The sequence below is a fragment of the Cavia porcellus genome, unplaced genomic scaffold (assembly GCF_034190915.1).
Source record: "Cavia porcellus strain 051 isolate PalLab524CR breed Dunkin Hartley unplaced genomic scaffold, mCavPor4.1 scaffold_2, whole genome shotgun sequence".
In the NCBI taxonomy this organism is placed as follows: domain Eukaryota; kingdom Metazoa; phylum Chordata; class Mammalia; order Rodentia; family Caviidae; genus Cavia; species Cavia porcellus.
The window spans coordinates 109952616-109971277 of NW_026947485.1; the positions used below are offsets into that span (position 1 = coordinate 109952616).

The following is an 18662-nucleotide window of genomic DNA, read 5'->3' on the forward strand; positions in this document are numbered from 1 at the left end:
GTGATTCTTTGATAAAGCAGGTGAGGGCTGGGGATTTAGCTCAGCAGTGTAATGCCTGCCTGGCAAGCGGAAGGTGGGTGTTGGGGGTGGGGTTGGGGAGTTGGGGAGTTCCATCCCTAGAACAACAACAACAAAAAGCAGGTGAACCAGAAATACAGTTCCATGGTGCTCTTCCTAGTTGGAGTGGTGATACTTTAACGTTTTAAACAATAACTCCTCCTTCTCCTTTCTCTCTTCTTTCTTTCTTCCTCCTCCACCTTCTGTTTCCTCCTCCTCCTCTGTACATCAGTTGTACCTAGGGGCTTTCACATACTGGGCAAATGCTTTACTATTGAGCTACATTCCTAGCACTCTCCATTTCATTTCATTTCATCTCATCTTATCAAGGCAGTGTCTTGTTACATAGTTCAAGTGACCTTGAACTCAATATGTAACCCAGGCTGGCCCTAAACTTGTGACAATCCTCCTGCCTCAGCCTCCTGTGTACTGGTATTATAGGCTTCTGCCAATACATCGGGAATCAAACTCATGACCTTGCAACTTGCCAGGCAAGAGCTCTGCCACTGAGCTATATAGCCCTGGCCCTCAACCTTCTTGCTAAAAATTTGAGATAGGACCTTTCTAAATTTCCTGGGCTGGTCTTGCACTTATTCTCTTGCCCTAGCATTTGGAGTAGTTGTAATTACAGGGATGTACCATTATGCCAGTGAATATTTCTTCTTTCGTGAAAACATCAATTTAATTCAATCAGTTGTGTGCTGGGTGTTATGGAGCCTATTCAAATTTATCCTTTGGAGGCTGGGCAGAATTGCACAAGTCCATGGGATGCTCAAAAAAGTCACTGATAAAAGTTTTGTTCAGTTTTATGTTTCTTTTCATATTTTTTCTCAATAAAGATGATTTTTTAAATTTAAAACTAAATGTGATTTCATATGGTCATATTTATCAAACTTTTAATATGCATTCCTAAATCGAGGGATAGAGAGGAAATGCTGTGGCAGAGTGCTTGCCTAGCATCTCAGGGCCTGCGGGGGAGGAAGTCTTAATGAATTCATAAATTGAAAAAATCTATTAGGACACATAATTTAATTTTTATCTAAATAACAGTCTGAGGACTCATTTATATTTGTTTAAAAATATTTAGTGAACACTCACTGTATGCCAGACACCACAGAGAACCACTCTATCCACTTGTGGCAGGAAGCCTGGGTGGGAATCTTCACTTGAAACAAATAGTCACACAGATATGTAAACTGTCATACAAGCTATGAAGAAAAAATTCTTCATGAAAATTTAGCACGAAAATTGATTTATGTAGTCAGTCCATGGAAGTCCTTTGAACATTGAACCAGGTCTTAAGCAGAAAAGGATGGTAAAGTGAAAAATTATGTCAGCCAGAAGAAACAATATGTACAAAAGCCCTGAGACAGGAAAGAATTGTTGAGAAATAGGAAGTGTGGGCTGAGCTTTGTGAAAGGCAGTGAGGGTGCTGGTAGCACTTTCAGGTGACAGTATATCAGAAGGAACAACAGGAAAAAATATCACTAGAAAAGTGTAGCATTAAATATATAGGTGGGGCTGGGTATTTAGCTTGGTGTAAGCGCCTGCCTTGCAAGCGCATGGTCATGAGTTCGATCCGCGGTACCGATTAAAAAAAAAAAAAGAAAGAAAGAAAGAAAGAAAAAAAAAAGTGAAAAAAAATATAGGCTGAGTGTAATGGTGCTTGCTTGTAATTCCAATGCTTGGAAGGCTGTGGCAGGTGGAACACTGTGAGTTCAAGACCAGCCTAAACTACTTAGCTAGACTCTATTTCAAAAAACAAAACAACTTCCAAAGCAACAAACAATAGTCACAAAACAAAACAGTACTCAATGTAGAATAAAATCAGTGCTTTAAATTCACAATGGATTTACCTCTTGCCTCAGTTTACTCTCACCAGAAGCTTGTGTGACTGGGAGGACAAGCATAATTATTTTTTCCAATAAAGCTTAAAGCTCAGGAACAAAATTATGTGGCTTTTGGTTCCAGGATTCCACAGAGGCCGACTCTGTGACACTCGGGAAGCTGGAAGAGAGCGTGTGGAAGGACGCGCGGAGTGTCATGCGGCTGGCTCGGCCACTTGAAGAAAGGTAGCTTTGAACCCGGTTGAACATAGATGTCCCTCCCTGTCCTTGGGAGTGACTCCAGGATCCCCATGAATTTCAAAGGCCACAGGTGCTCCAGGCCCTTCTATAGAATGCCATAGTATTTGTTATCTATTCTTGTATATTTTAAATCATTTTAGGATTATTTACTGTTATGCAAGTTTTCTAGGGACTAACTACAAGATAAAGTCACATGTTCTATACAGATACAATATTTTTCCTATTTTTCTGGAAAAATATGAGTATTTTTGACTGGGGAACCTGAAAAATCGGTGGAATCCGAAGAGTGACTGGGAGTCACCGGCCTTCTCTGCTGGGGGGTGGGGAGGGGCCATCAGCGACAGTTGGGTATTTGAATAGACCAATCATATTCTGAAACTGTTCACGTTAAGGAGGGGTGGTTGAATTATCCAATCGCAAGGGAGACGGAGGACACTTTAACCAATCTGAAGGCGTGGGCGGATCTTGAGGCGGGGAAAGGAGTTGCTGACGAAGATGGCGGCCGAGGTGCAGAGCGAAGGGGAGGTGCCTGCCTGTGACTCCGGCCGGAGGTGAGCCAAGTTCTCGGTCTAGCTGCCTAGGAAACCAGGCAGTGGGCTGGTCGCACGGCCGCCCTCTCTTCGGGTCATGGTGACCCACGGGCCGGGCTTTGTTTCTTCCTTGCTGGGCGTTTGCGCCGTCGCGCCTGCCAGGGGTGATACGGGCTGTCTCGACTGTGCCGCGTCCCCGCTGAATCCCCACAGGGCCCGCCCAGACCCTGGATGTCGCCCCGCGGTAGCCAGCTCACGAGCTGCCCTCCACGGCGCTGAGACCTTTTGGTGCTGAGGACACTCAAGCCCAGAGCTGTTTAACGCATTCCCCAACGTCGCACAGCGTTTTACGCGCTGAAGTATTTGAGTGTAAAAACTTCTGTGCTTCAGTTTCTTCCTCTGTAGATGAATGTAACAACGCCTGTTTCAGAAACTGTCAAAATTGAGTGAGACCATCCACTTAAAGTTTCTAGTACTAAGCCTAGCAAATAACTACTCCATAGGTGATAAATTTTTATTTTTTTCTACGTGGAACCGCTAAAGAACAGATCAACAGAAGAGGAAGTCATGACCTTATTTTGCAAAACTTTCTTTCCTAAACAGGTACAACTAATAGTGAGACCGCGTCTCAAAAACAAGGAAACAACGACAAAACAAAATTAGTGATTTTGTGATTTCAGGAAAGAATTTCTAGTGGACTTGTCCCAGCCTTAAGCCTGAAGTGGTTTTATTGATTACAAATAAAAATTTTAAAAGGTAGAATTCAGTTGAATGACCGTATTTACTGTTGCCTCAGTGTAAATCAGTAACATACTTTGGCATGGCATCTGTGGTGCATTTGTTTTTCTTCAGTCAGATTTTATTGGTACATTTTAGATAAACATAAGGATCACATTCATCATAGAGAATTTATACCTGTACATGATACAATTTGATCCTTTTTTTTCCATTCCCCAACCCTCCCTTCAACCCCACACCATTTACTAAAGCTTTGTTTCCATTCCCCTTGCCTTCGCTTCCTTTTTTCTTTTTTCCTGTGGTGCCATTTTGTATCCAATAAGAGAGTCCCAAGAGTTTTGGAAAACTAAGTTAATGAGCTAGCAGGCAATACGTTATACTGGAAGTATTTTCCAGTCTTTGAGCTGCCCATAATGCCTGACCATTTTTTTCTATCAACTCTAGGGAATGGATAAATTTGATTGGATCATCCCTCATCCAATTTTATAATCCTGAATTATGATGAAAATCTGAGGACAAATAAAATATAATTGTAGGGCTGGGGATTTAGCTCAACAGCATAAGCACGTGCCCGGTAACCACAAGGTTGTAAATTCAATCCCCAGTACAAAAAAAAAAAAAAAAAAAAAAAAGATTCTAGAGCTGCACTGGTGGCTCACGCCTGTAATCCCAGCAGTTCGGGAGGCTGAGGCAGGAGAATTGTTGAGAGTTCAAGACCAGTCTGGGCTACAAAGTGAGCTCAACACCAGCCTGAACTGCATAGTTGAGACTTGACTCAAAAAGACAAAAAACAAACAAACAAACAAAAAACAAAAAGATTCTATAGCAACAGTTTGAATTCATTTATAGAATACTGTCAATTGAATTTAAATTTTGAGTGTTATATGATCAGCAGATATTCAGACAATCTTTTTTTTTTTTTTTTTGTACTGGGGATCCATCTCATAACCTTGTGCTTGCCAGGCTGGCACTTATGCTGCTGAGCTAAATCCCCAGTCTTATTTTATCTGAAACTTTGTTTTGTTTTTTTAGACAAGGTCTTGTTCAGACTGGTTTTGAACTCACAATGTTGCATAGGTTGGCCTTGAACACACTACAGACCTTTTTGCCTCAGCCGCCTGAGTGCTGGGATTATAGGCATATGCCACCATGCCTGGCTTGTATTCCATAAAAGCAATGAAAGAATTATTTATCTTACATAGATCAGTATATATTTGAGTGGAGAATGGAGAAAATGCAATCTTTTAGTTAAAACTATATAGGCTTTTTTTGGTACCGGAATTTGAACTCACGACCTTGCACTTGTCAGGCAGGCTCTTAGGCCACTGAGCTAAATCCCCAGCCCCTAAAATTATATAGCTTTTAAAAAATATTTTTCTGGGAGAGGCTGGGGATTTAGCTCAGGAGTGTAAGCACCTGCCTGGCAAGCTCGAGGCCATGAGTTTGATCCCCAGCACCAAGAAACAAAAACAACAACAACAAAAAAATTAATTTTGTTTTTTGAGATTGAGTCTTACTATGCAGCCCAGGCTGACCTCAGACTCATAATAGTCCTGCCTCGACCTTTCTGGCGCTGGGATTACAAGTGTGTGCCACCATACCTGGTTTACAGCTACATAGCTTTGTATTCCTTTATCATTATTTTAATTCTGCTTCTTATTATGAATGCTTTAACTTTTATTCATTTACTTTTTAGATAGGGCCTTGCCATATTACTGAGGCTGGCTTTGAACTTCTAGACTCAAGAGCTTCCTGAGTAGCTAAGATTAGGCACGTGCCAGGGTACCCAAACTTAAACTGCTTTAATGAAAGGTGTAACTAAGGAAAAACTGCTAGTCTGTAACAAATTCCCAAGTTACATTTTGATTTGTTGATGGAGAACACCTTCTGTCCTCTTTTTCTGGTCTTTGTCAATAGAAACATGCTTTAAAATTGAATCACTTCACTTATATTTTCAAGTAATTCTACAATACTAGAGAGAAATCCACAAATAGAAGCTATCTGCTTTATTGTTAGTAGTACAGAAATGATAAAGACTTTGAAGGGTCAGAGAAAAAAAAACTAAAGCGGGAAATGAAGTATAGTCACCTTGTTCCATAATTGGTAATAGGGAAATAGAAATCATTACTTTTGGAATTGAAGAGAGATGTAAAAAGAAATTGTGAACTATTATTAGAATGAAAGAGGGGAAATTGATAACAAAGTCACAGCCCTTTTCACCTCAGTGTTCACTGGGGAAAAAAATGCTGAACCACAAAGAGCAAAATGGAACATACTAAGGTGGAGTTAGGCAAAGCAACCCTCAGTGACAGCCCTTGTGAATGCGTGGTGATGTTCAAAGTGCCAGCAGTGGCCAGCTGTGTCCGAGTTCTAGGCCCAAGCCTAGGACTTAGGAACAGGAAGCTTAGGAACAGATGTAGGGTGCCTGGAAATGTTTCTGGATGTCAGGAAGGTGCTTGAAGATAGAAGGCATCCTGCGTACTACTTATTTACATACACCTTACATGACTAGCTGGGTGTGATAGCCCACTCCTGTAGTGTCAGCTAGTTGGGAGGCTAAGGCAGCAAAATCAGAAGTCCCAGGCCAGCCTGGGCAATTTAGTGATATCCTATCTAAAAATCAAAAAATTAAAAGAGCTTAAACATGTAACTCAGTGGTGGAGTGCTTGCCTAGCATGTGTGAGCCCTTGTGTTCCAGCCCTAGTGCCTCAACAAAACAAAACAGACCAAAAACAAAAAATAGGACTTGAAACCTTTATGTTTAATTGTTCTTTCTCTGACAGCAGTGTCAAAAGTGATGGATGGAGCCTTTATTGATCTGAAGAAGTCTAGGTCAGGGCCTGGGATTTAGCTCAGCTGCATAAGCACCTGCCTTGTAAGCAGGTAGTCCTGAGTTCCATCCCCGGTACCATTAAAAAAAAAAGTCTAGGTCATGGATGGTAAAACCTGGTTTAAATATCTTGAGTCCAGTTTTCTATTTGTGCCGTCAAATTCTGTCTGAAGGGTAACTGTTACTCGGTAGCTCCTTCTAAAAATGATTCACCAATTGAACATTACTGGGTCTTGGGTTACTTGCCTCTTTATGGAGTTAGAGTCCAGGTTTTTTATCTGGGACAAAAATTTAATGACAAAGTTTGAGAAAGTAAAAGTGAAGAATGAGGAAGAAACGAGCTCTGCAGAGCAAGCTTGGGCTGAGTAAAAGAGAAAAAAAGAAGCAAAAATACACCCTGGAGGAAGCAGGGTGAGCTATCATAGGAAAGCCATTAGGGTTAGCTCTTCTTGATGTCTGTGTCCTTTTATGCTGTCCAAATTTGGAGGAAACGGGCAAGAACTTGTGCATCTGGGTCCTGAGAGGCAGTGCTTGGATCCACACCTCAGGCTGATGTGGAGTCTAGGCCATCCTGTGGAAAACTTGCTCCAGTTCTGGGAGAAGGCCATGTGCAGGGCTTTGGGAACTGTCCTGTGCATGTGCTCTAATACCTTGGAATTAACAGGTCACATCTATTTCCCCATCTGCTTTGGCCACTCTAATCTGCAACATAATTTCTAAAGAGAATTTTCTTGAATTATGTTGTTGTTGATTTTTATTTATTTATTTTTTGTGTTTGACTATATATAATTTAGACTGGTCTTGAACTCACCGTGGAGCCCCAGCTGGCTTTGAACTCATGGTGATCCTTTTGCCTCAGCCTCCCCAGTGCTGGGATTACAGGCATGTATTACCATGCCAGGCTCTGAATCTGGTTTTATTTTAAACTTTTATCAATTGTCTGGTCTAGAGATTTGTTATTATTTTTTTTTATAAAGGATTTTATTTAAAGAGAAAAAAAGCAAAACCGAAAAAAGTAGAATACAGAATTTCCTTTTTATCGGTACTGGGGATCAAACTCACGACTGCCTACTTGCAAGGCAGGCGCTTATGCCACTGAGTGAAATCCCTAGCCCCGTAATACAGAATTTCAAAAAACAGTAAGAAATCACTAGTTGATAGATTACATACTGTCTTCTTAGAAGTTGCTGTTCAAGTTACAAAATTAAAGCAAGATTTTTATTATTTTTTGAAGAAAGGCTAATCTTGATGAAAGGAGGAGGAGAAGAAAACAATTTAGAAATTCACTTGCATAAAATGGCAAACCTGTGAAACCACAGCAAAGCAAATGCTAACAACTTTACTTTGATTAATTGAAACGACTGGGTTGGCAGTACCTTAAAGAATGGTGTAGGAAGTGTGCATTTTTTCGTTAGTGTCTAAAATTGTTTTGAGACTCTAAATTCAGTGTACTCTGTTCAGGTCCATGCTTGATCACTGTTCCTTCCTCCCCACTTTCGGACACTGCATTGAAGACTGATGTCTTTTGGATAGTAATGGTGTTGGGTGAATGCTCAATTCTGATCTGACTCACTGAACAGTGTGTACTCAGTGCCCTGTGTTTATAACTGGCTTAAAAGTGTGCTGATATTGAAATAGGCGTAGCCTTCCTTGGCAGTAAATAAGATCATTATGGTGGGAATTATTGGGTAAGGTAGGAGAAAGAGAGGTGTTTGGTGTTCTGCTTAGTGTTTCAGAATTACAGGTAGTAACATTATACTTTCCTCATTGGTACTCAGTTTACTTTTCTCCTGTAGGGGACATAGGCCCAGTATTTAAAAGAATTGTTATTTAAAAATTATATTAAAAAATGACATCACATAAAGTGTATCACCTTAATTTAAAATTTTTAAAAAATATCTTTATTATGGTACTGGGAATTGAGCATGGTCTTCACATTGAGTATATCCCCAAACCTTTTTATTTAATTTTATTTTATTTCATTGTTTTTGAAATAGGGTCTCACTGTGTAGTTTAGTGAAACTACATAGTCTTGTAGTTTCATGGTCTTGAAATCACTATGTAGCTCAGACTGGTCTTGAACTCTCAGTGATTCTCTTGCTTTAGCCTCCCAAGTGCTGGGAATACAGGCATGTGCCATCTTAACTATTTTTAAGTATATGGTTCAGTAGGTTTAATTACATTCATATTGTTGTGTTGCAAGGCCAGCAGAAACACCAAAAACAGCACCGGGATTTGAAGGTAGATGTATTTATGTTGATAGGCACTGATCCAGCATCACTCTCGGAATGTCGGGCCCTGTCTCTGGTAGTCTGGGGCAGGGATAAACACGCAGGAAGTTCCGAGGCAGAATGGCTTGTCAATTGGGAATTGGTTTATATAATGTGTAACTGGAACTGGAACAGGAACTGTTATCCTGGGGCAACTAACAAACTCAAGTACACTGGCTAAGGGGCCATTTTTTGTTATAGGGTGTCTGCGTTATTTTTTTTTTTTTTTTTTTTTTGGTTCACAGCTGACCAATCTATTTAAGCTTTTAAAAAGATACTCTCAAAAAAAAAAAAAAAAAAAAAAGATACACTCTCCCTATCCCCACTATAAAATGAATTTATATCTATGATAGCATTTAAGAAAATATTTAGAAAAGGAATCAACAGCCATTGTAGTTTTACCTGTAGACTCAAGCATTGGGGCATCCCTGTAATATTAGTATTTTAGAAGCTGAGGCAGGACAGGCACAAGTTAGTGTTCCATTTGGCCTCATAGCAAGATTCTTTCAAAATAACCAAAGTGGGCATAAAAAAGGGGCAGATTTTCTTGCCTGCTTTCTGTTTCCCTCATTCTCTTTCTCCTGAGAATAGTTACAATGTTGTTCACACAGTACTGGGGGATATGAAGGTATCTCTGGTCTTTTTGTGTGTGTTTGCATACCTGTACTGTGGATCAGATCTAGAGGGGTCTTCCACTGAGCTCTGTCTTGGCCCCTTTTATGTTTTATTTTGAGACAGGGTCCCAGGTGGGACTCAAACTTCTAGTCCTCTTCTTTCAGCCTCCCAAAGTGCTGGGATTACAGGCCTGCACCTCCATGTGCAACCAGTATGCCCTGCTTTATCATTTTCAGCTCTGTTTTAATTCTGGTGGTGTTTACTATAGTTTTGTCAGTCAGTCAGTCAGTCTGTCTGCTTTCCTATGTAATCTAATAGTGGTGTTGGGAATTGAATTTAGGGCCTCGTGTATTTAGGCATACTCTCTGAAATACATCCTCAACACCTTTTCTATAACTTTGAATAGTAATTTGTCCCTCTATTTATTTTAAATATTAACTCATATTAATTATATAAATTAATGGGTTTCAGTGTGACATTTCCATATATTGCATATGTAGTGCTTTAATATTTTAAATAAAATAAATCGATGTCTTTACAGTCTACTGTTGGCTGCCTGCTATGAAAATGAAGACATACTTTTTTTTCAGTGTTCTACTTCTTTGTAATTTACCTTATTGTATTTTGTTTTGTTCGGTTTGGTTTTGGTTTTTTGATACAAGATCTCACTATGTAATTTAGTCTCACCATAAACAATCCAGGCTGGCCTCAAACTCACAGTGATCCTCTTGCCTCAGCCTCCCAAGTGCTAGGACTATAGGCGTGCACCACCATGCCTAGCTAAACTTCCTTTCTCTCTCTCTTTTTTTTTTTTTTTTTTTTTGGTACTGGGGATGAACTCATGACCTTGCACTTGCCAGGCAGGCAATTGTGCTGCTGAGCTAAATCCCCAGCCCTAAACTTCTTTTCTTGCTAATTAAATTTCAGACAGTATCAGTTGATTCTACTATATAAAGTTAGAAAAGTATCTTTTTTTTTGGTACCGGAGATCAATCTCAGCCAAGCAGGCAGTTATGCCGCTGAGCTAAATCCCTGGCCCAGTATCATGTTTTTGACTACTCCTTTTTACTATTTTAGGTTTCCGTCAGCTATATCATTCTTCTACATTATAAAAAATGTTAAAGCATTTACATTCTGTTCTAAAAGTGCACTTAAATATTTTTTTTTTTTTATGGTTAGTGAAGATTTTAAAAAGCGAAAGCGAAGGGACAGTATTTTTCAGGATTTTGTAACTATCGATATATACTGAGAGCCTAGAAGTGTCCTTGGGTTGTAGAGAAAGAAATGCAGTCCAAAAATCACCAAATTTATTTTAAGAATCATGTTGAAAACATCAATGTTAAATGCATTCTCTCTTTTTTACACTCCATCAGTTGCTCAAAATTATACCTCATTTGCTTTATCAGTGAATAAAAGTTTTTTTCAGGAGAAGAAGATAAGGACTCTTTAAAAAACTTACTCATCCCTTCAAATCAATAATTCTTTAATAGAAAGTCAAACTAACTGAGGATGATGGTGCACTTCTGTAATCCCAGCACTTGAGAGGCTGAGGCAGGCGGCTCATTGCAAGTTTGAGACCAGCCTGGGCTACAAAGTGAGCCCAAGCCCAGCCTGCACTGTATAGCGAGACCCAGTCTCAAAAAGAAAAAAAAAGTCAGAATGATCCGTACATTTTTTTGAGATATGTACATATATTTCAGAGGGAGAGAGGAAGAGATAACATCTTTTTGTATTTTATAACTTATTTAAGTTACCACTTTTTAAAGTTTCCTCTTTATTTACTGTTTAAAATTTATTAGTACATCTTTGTAGGACATTGCATTTACATTTCTTGTGTAGAGTTGGTACATGTACATAAGACATCGTAATTGCTTTTTTCATCCCTTTTCTAACCCTCCCTCCCGTTTCCCTCTATCTCTTGATCCCCATCCCATTTGAGAAAGCTCTGTCGCCCTACTTCTTATACCTTTTATTTTGCTCTTTATGTGTATTTTGGGTTTCTCATGTAACATAAAACATGTGATATTTAAGCTTTTATGTCTGATTTACCTCAATTGATATGGTCTCAAGATGCATCCATTTTCCTACAGGAAGACTGAAGTTTATATTTATGGCAGAGTAGTACTCCTACCACATTTTTTTTTTTTTTTGTCGGTACCGGGATCGAACTCACGACCCCCTGCTTGCAAGGCAGGTGCTTATGCCGCTGAGCTAAATCCCCAGCCACTCCTACCACATTTGCTTTATCTATTTATCCTTTTTTTTTAATTTAAAGAAAAAAAGCAAAACAGAAAAAGGGGTAGAAAAAATACGGAATTTCAAAAAAATAACACTAAGAAATCACTAGTTGGTAAATTACATACTCTCATCTTAGAAATAGTTGCTCAGGTTACAAAATCAAAGCATAAAAAGCGGACAGACAGGACCAGGGATTTAGCTCAGCGGTGTAAGTACCTGCTTGGCAAACTCAGGGTCGTGAATTCAATCCCTGGTACCAAAAAAGAAAAAAAAGTAAAAAAGTATTTCTAAGTATTTATAATTCAAAAAATTGAAGAATTATTTGAGTGCATCTCAAAAAGTAGACAGTCAAACAATGACAGTACAAACCATTCTGTTTGATAAACCAACAAAAACTTAGTAGTATGATTATCTATCTTATACACTTAAACATATATACAGTTATATCCTTTAGAGCATTTTCCTTTCCTTTCATTATTATAATATCTAATATACATTTGGGATCTTATTACTCCTTCAGTTTTTATTATTTTTTACACTAAGGAGACAATGTGATATTTACAAATATTAGTCTGATTTATTTCACTTATGATAATAGTCTCAAGTTGCCTCCATTTACCTATAAAAGCCTCAAGATAATCCTTTTTTATAGCTGAGTAATATTCCGTTGTATAAAAATATCACATCTTTTTCATCTTATCCATTTACTGTTGATGGATATCCTGCTTCCAAGGTTTAGCTATTAGGAATTGTATCACTGTAATATGATATCTTTGACTCTTTTGGAATAATAGGAACCAGGAGTTTAGCTCAGTTGTACAAGCACCTGCTTGGCGTGAGTTTGATCCCTGGTACAAACAAGCAAACAAATCCAAAAAAACAAGGACCTGGACTAATACCTAGAAGGAGAATAGCTGGGACCAATGGAATGTCTAGTTTTAGTTTTTCGAGGAATCTCCATATTATTTCCATAGTGGTTGTACTAGTTTATATTCCTGCCAACATATAGAAGAATCCTCCCACCCCTTGCAGCCTGGCCAGCATTTGTTATTTCTTGATTCTGCCAATTCTTTCTGAGGTATTATGGAATCTTGTTTTAATTTGTATTTCTCTCTCTTTTTCTTTTATGTTGCATTTCTGTAATGGCCAGTGATGCTGACATTTCATGTTTTTGTTTGTTTGTTTGTTTGTTTTTGTTTTTTGGTACTGGAGATCAAACTCACGACTGTGCACTTGCAAAGCCAGCGCTTATGCCACTGAGCTAAATCCCCAGCTCCCATTTCATGTTTTTATGGGGTATTTGTACTTCTGTGAAGTGTCTATTCACTTCACTTGCCCATTTTGATTGTTTTTTTGGGGGGAGAGGGAGAAGTCTAATGTTTTTGAGTTCTTTTATATTTTAGGTATTAGTCCTCTGTCTGAAAAGTAGCTGACAGAAATATTTTCCCATTCTGTAGGCTGTCTTTTCACTCTGTTGGTTGCTTCTATTGCTGTGCAGGAACTTTTTAAATTTTTTTAAAATTTATTTTTTTAAATCGGTACCGGGGATCGAACTCACGACCGCCTGCTTACAAGGCAGGTGCTTATGCCTCTGAGCTAAATCCCCAGCCCCCTAGCAACTTTTTAATTTGATATGACCCCATTTGTTGATTCTCAGTACTATTTCCTGCACAAATGGGGTTCTGTTTATAAAGTCTGCCTATGCCTGTGACAAGAGTTATGTGTCTTATCTTCTCGAAGGTATTATGTTTTAACATTTAGTTCTTTGATCCATTTTTATTTTATTTTAGTCTGTGGTGAAAGATACAGGTCTAGAGTCAATTTTCTGCATATGTGTAGCCAGTTTTCCCAACATCATTTATTAAAGAGACTATCTTTTCTCCAGTGTATGTTTTTAGCCCCCTTTTCAAAGATCAAAGAGTCAAATGTGCTTTAGGGTTGTTTCTGCTTCCTCTATGCTGTTCCACTGATCGTTCTGTCTATTTTTATGCCCAGTGCCATGTTGTTTTTATTATTGTGGCTTTGCTATAGAAACTGGTCTGGAATTGTAATGCCTTCTGCTTTGCTCCTGTTCCCCAGGATTGGTTTTACTCTCTGGGTCTCTTTTTTTAAAATTAAGTTTATTGGTACAATTTATATATATCTCACATTCATCATACATGATATCTGTTGGTACTACTATTTTTTTTTTTTTTTTTTACTTCTAGAGGTCACTAAAAAGGTACTATTTTTTCTTCTCCTGTTCTCTTCCCCTCCCGTCAACTCCTCTTCCCCTCTTTATTTAAAAAGCTTTGTTTTCCTTCTATCCTTCTCTTCTCATTTTTCTTTCCCTTTCCCCCCTCTAGTTCCCTTTTCCTTTTGAATATTTTTCCTATTTCACGGTGTCTTTTGATTCCATATGAATTTTAGGTTTGTCTTCTCCAGTTCTTTGAAGAATGCTATTGGTATTTTCATTGGGATTACATTAAATCTCTATATCAATTTTGAAAGTATGTCCATCTTGACTGTATTGATTCTGCCTATCCAGAACAGGAATATCTTTCCATTTTCTGATGTCCTCTTTGATTTCCTGTTTTAGAGTATTATAGCTTTCATTGTAGAGGTCTGTCACTTTCTTAGATTAATTCCCAAGCATTTAATTTTTCTTGGTGCTATTGTGAAAGGTATTTTTTTCTTAATTTCTTTTTAAAAATTATTTATTTATTTATTTATTATCAGTACCAGGGATTGAACTCATGACCATGTGCTTAGAAGGCAGGTGCTTTTGCCAATGAGGTAAATCCCGAGCCCTTAATTTCTTTTTTTTTTTTCCCAATCAACTTCAAAAAGACCTTAATTTCTTTTTAAGTGGATTCATTATTAGTATAAAGGAACTCTGGATATTTGTGTATTGGTTTTGTGTCCTGCGATATTGAATTTGTTGGATTTCTTTATGCCTATATAAAAGATCATGCCATTTGCATAATGATAGTGATTTTTTCATTTCCTATATATGTATCCCTTTTATTTTTTTTTCTTGCCTAATTGTTCTAGCTGATTTTTTTTTTTTTTTGTCTTTTTTTCGTTTTTATCGGTACCAGGGATCGAACTCACGACTGCCTGCTTGCAAGGCAGGCGCTTATGCCGCTGAGCTAAATCCCCAGCCCCAAATGCTCATATATTTTTTTTTTTGGTTTTTTTTTTTTTTTGTCTTTTTCCTTTTTATCGGTACCAGGGATCGAACTCACGACTGCCTGCTTGCAAGGCAGGCACTTATGCCGCTGAGCTAAATCCCCAGCCCCTTTTTTTTTTTTTTTTTGACACAGGGTGCTGCTGCGTAGTTCAGGCCAGCCATGAGCTTGGCCAAACTGTCCTTGAATTTGCAGCAAGCCTCTTGCCTCTGCCTCCTGAGTGCTGGGATTAGTCATGTGCCACCACACCCCGCCCAAAATTTCTTTTTCTCACTATTGATTGTTCAAGTGAAATAAGCCCTTGAAGCAAATTTGGGTCAAATGGGAAAGTGTAAACAAAAAATGAAAATTTTCCAGAAAGGTGATAGAAATTATTTAAGCTAAGCAGAAATAACTTACTTTCTAGCTGATATGGGCAGAAAAATGATGGACTCCAAAAAATTTTTTTTAAAAACCGCTTTATTAGCTGAGCTCAGTGGCAAGATCCCAGAAAAGCAGTCCCAGAAAAGCAGTCAGGAAAGTGTGTGCCTGAGCAGGGGCTGCAGGGAGCAAGCCACAAGGGGAAGGGTCAGGGTCTTAGGATCAGTTTGTCCCCATAAAAGGAACCAGGGAGGGGGCACAAGCAGTTACAGAAACCAGAGAGGCAGGAAGGGGTTTCCTGGTGGGTATGTTACAAGGTTGCTACTTAACTGGCAATTACACGTTTTTTCAGGAAGAGAACAAGTTATATAAGTAAAGCACATTTTGGATTTTTGAGCTTATAACATTCCCCACTGCTTTTGGTCATTGAGTCAAATCTTTGACTTTGTTGAATAATCAAGTGTAGGTAAATGGTTATATCCTTTTTGTCGAAGTATAAACATTTTCACAGCTTGAAATTGGTCCTGGATGTGATTCAAGAGGCACTTTATAATACATGGCCTAATGGTTAAGGCAAGTAGGAAGAGGATAATTGGTCCTATCAGAGTGGAGAGCAAGGTGGTCAGCCAAGGGGACAGTGAGAACAAGTTTTGGAACCAATTCTGGTCAATTTGTCATTGCTGTTACCATTGAGGAGTCTTTATATGACTCCAGAGTGATTGGCATAAAAACAGCAAGCTTCTCCTAAGGCTACGCATAAACCACCTTTTTTTCATGAGTAACAGGTCTAGGCCCCTATGGTTTTAGAGAACCATTTCATCAGAGATCTTAGGGATTCTTCCAATTTGGATACAGAATGTTCTAGTGTTGCCATATCTTTGTCTAAAGGGCACTTAGTTGGTAGCTTCGGTCACCAATTATTAAGCTTGTAGCTTCCAATGCTGTGGCTCCAGAGAGACTCAGTCCCATCAAAATCGGTATTAACATAGGGAGTGCTCCAGCTGTCCTAAAGAGGTCAGATTCTAAATTTAAGTGTTTTTTTCCATTAGTGCCAGAATAGCAGTAAACTTGGGGAAATACATGTGTAAGAATATGTAGTTTAGTACGCCTAGTACATATATCAAGCATAACACAAGGAGTTAAGCCTGAAGTACAAGCAAAACAAGATCCTGTAGGGGCTTCCAGGTGTTGACTCTGTGTGTCAAGACGGAACATAAGTTTGCATAGAGGCTAACGTCGAGGTTACAGGCAGCAGATCTGATATAAGTTCTATCACCTTGAATATTTTTTAAGGTTAAGTATGGGTTGGATTATGACTAGCTAACAAAGCAAGCCTGACAAGCAAAGAGGATTGTCAAGAGCATTTAAGACAATTTAAGGAAGTTCTCAGTCCAAGTAACAGTCCACTTATCTGTATCCTGGGTATCTGGAGGGAGGACCTTGATGTGTGAGTGATGTATCCAGGTAGGTTTTCCTGCTACTTTGACAATTGTAGAGGTCCTGAGGACAGCAGGGTATGGCCTGGTTCAGCGAGGTTCAAGAGGAGAGTTGCAGGAACAACACTTAAATAGCACTTGATCTCCCAGATTAGCAACAAGTGGAGTTTCTGGTGTGGGCAGAGATTTGGCTTGCTGGTCTCGGAAGAGTTGGTGGATGGAAGTCAGCACAGGTTGAAGAGCTGTAGGGACTTAATCAAACTGTGGTTAGCAGTCTCTGCCAAATAAGTAGTATCAAGGCAGGGGACAAGGGGTAGTAGTCTCCCATAGTCTGCCTCAAAAGGGATTATTTTATTTATATATGAAGTACAACATGCGCGCAGGAGGGCAAAGGAAGGAGACTCACCCCGTTTTCGCCAGACTCTAAAATCAATTTGCTAAGCATCTCTTTCAGAGTTTGATTTATCCTTTCAGCTTGATCTGAACTTTGGGGATGGTAGGCACAGTGAAATTTCCAATCAGTCTGTAATAACTGAGCAACTTTATTAGTGATGGAAACTATGAAAGCCAGCCATTGTTGGACCCCCTAGATAAGGGAAGGCCAAATCTAGGAATTATTTCATTTAAAAGCTTTTTGACAATAATCGAGGCTGATTTGGTCTTCATTGGGTATCCCTCCATTCATCCGGTGAATGTGTCCACCAAAACCAGCAAATATTTATGTTTATGTAGTCCTGGTTTTCCCATGTCCATGAAGTCAATTTCCCAGTGTTCTCCTGGAAAAGTTCTGCGGTATCGAATTTCCTCTGAGACAGTGGTGACTTTGGACATTGTGGGCATCTTTGACTGACTTCCTCTGCTAATTGAGTCAGCTTAGGAATGAAGTACCTGTTTTAAAGCAAATCAGCCAGTTTTGAGTCTCTGAGGTGTGAGGCCTGGTGGATTTGAAGAATCAAGTCTCTTCCTAAGGCAGCAGGTATTAAAATTCATCTTTGAATGATGAATTTTGAATTTTTGAATTGAAACCAATTTTTGGGGGGCTCTTGTTTTGCTCTCAGTTGTCTAGATAGCTCTGATCTAACTTGGAATATGCCAATTGGGGCAAACAAGGCGGTGGCAGAACTGGCAGTAAATGGGCTGTGGTCTGTATAGATGACTTTAGAGCTGCCTCTTGAGTACTCCTGTTAGCCAGTGCATTTCCTATCGAGATTGGATCTTTTCCCATGTGGTGGCCCCTACAATGTACCACTGCTATAGATTTGGGGAGCCAGACAGTGGCTAACAAGCCCAAGATAAAAGGAACATTCTTAATTTTTGAACCAGTAGAGGTTAAAAGCCCCCTCTCTTTGTAGATTGCCCCGTGTACATGCATGGTAGCAAAAGCGTAATGGCTATCTGTGTAGATAGTTGCCCTTAGATCCTTAGCCAACTTTAGGGTCTCGGTGAGGGCAATGAGTTTGGTCCTTTGAGCAGAGGTGCCTTGATCCAGGGGTTGGGCCCAAATTACTCGTGTTTGAGTGGTTACAGTCGCCCCTGTCACCCATTTACCTTCAAAAAGGAAGCTGCTACCTTCGCTGAAATATTCAGCATCTGGATTCTGTAATGGAAGATTAGTAAGGTCTTGAAGACTGGCAGTGGTAGAGAGCAAGTCCATGCAATCGTGGATGGGTACTTGTGGGTTATCATCTGGCAGCAGAGTTTCTGGGTTTAAGACAGTAGTCTACTTGAATTCAGTAAGGTCAGAGTTAAGCAAGAGGGCTTGGTACTGCACAATCCTTGAGTTTGAGAGCCATCCTGGGTGGGGCCCCCAGGAAGTTTCAATTGCATGAGGAGCCACAACTTGGAGTTTCTGTCCAAAAGTTAATTTACTTGCCTCTTTTATTATCAAGGCAGAGGCTGTGATGGCTCAAAGGCAATTCAGCCAGCTCGAAGAGACTGGGTCCAGTCTTTTTGAGAGATAAGCAACTGGGCAGTGCCATGGTTCCAATATCTGAGTCATTACCCCCTTTGCTCTCCTGTGCTGTTCTGCAGTGAATAGCAGAAAGGGTTTGGTCAAATCTGGTAGGGCCAACGCTGGAGCTTGGACGGGCCAATTTTAGTTTTTGGAACACTTGGCTTCTTTTCATTCCAATCAGGTGGATCAGAAGGGGTTCCCCAGTTGTAACGTGGAGGGGTTGTGTTCAGCAGACAGAGAGGTATTGAAAGTGGGGCACTTGGAAAGTAGCACCCTTCCTTGCCACATGGGCACTTGCCCACAACTTCCATCCAGCTCTCTTGCTGGGTGTGTTTCCTCACTTCAGGGAAGGTGCGGCACAAAGTTCTTGTTCACCG

At 39.6% G+C, this 18662-nt stretch overlaps 1 protein-coding gene across 3 annotated transcripts in view; it reads left to right on the forward strand.

Annotated features, from left to right (window-relative positions):
- The first annotated feature begins 2607 nt into the window (after window positions 1–2607).
- The window catches only part of Arhgap19 (Rho GTPase activating protein 19), an 89989-nt gene continuing 73934 nt past the window's right edge, over window positions 2608–18662 (forward strand). For all 3 annotated transcript variants that reach the window (XM_063245118.1, XM_063245120.1, XM_063245116.1), the window contains exon 1: window positions 2608–2695. In XM_063245118.1, the coding sequence (XP_063101188.1) occupies window positions 2640–2695 (56 nt within the window). In that variant the 5' untranslated portion in view covers window positions 2608–2639. The remainder of the gene's footprint in view (window positions 2696–18662) is intronic.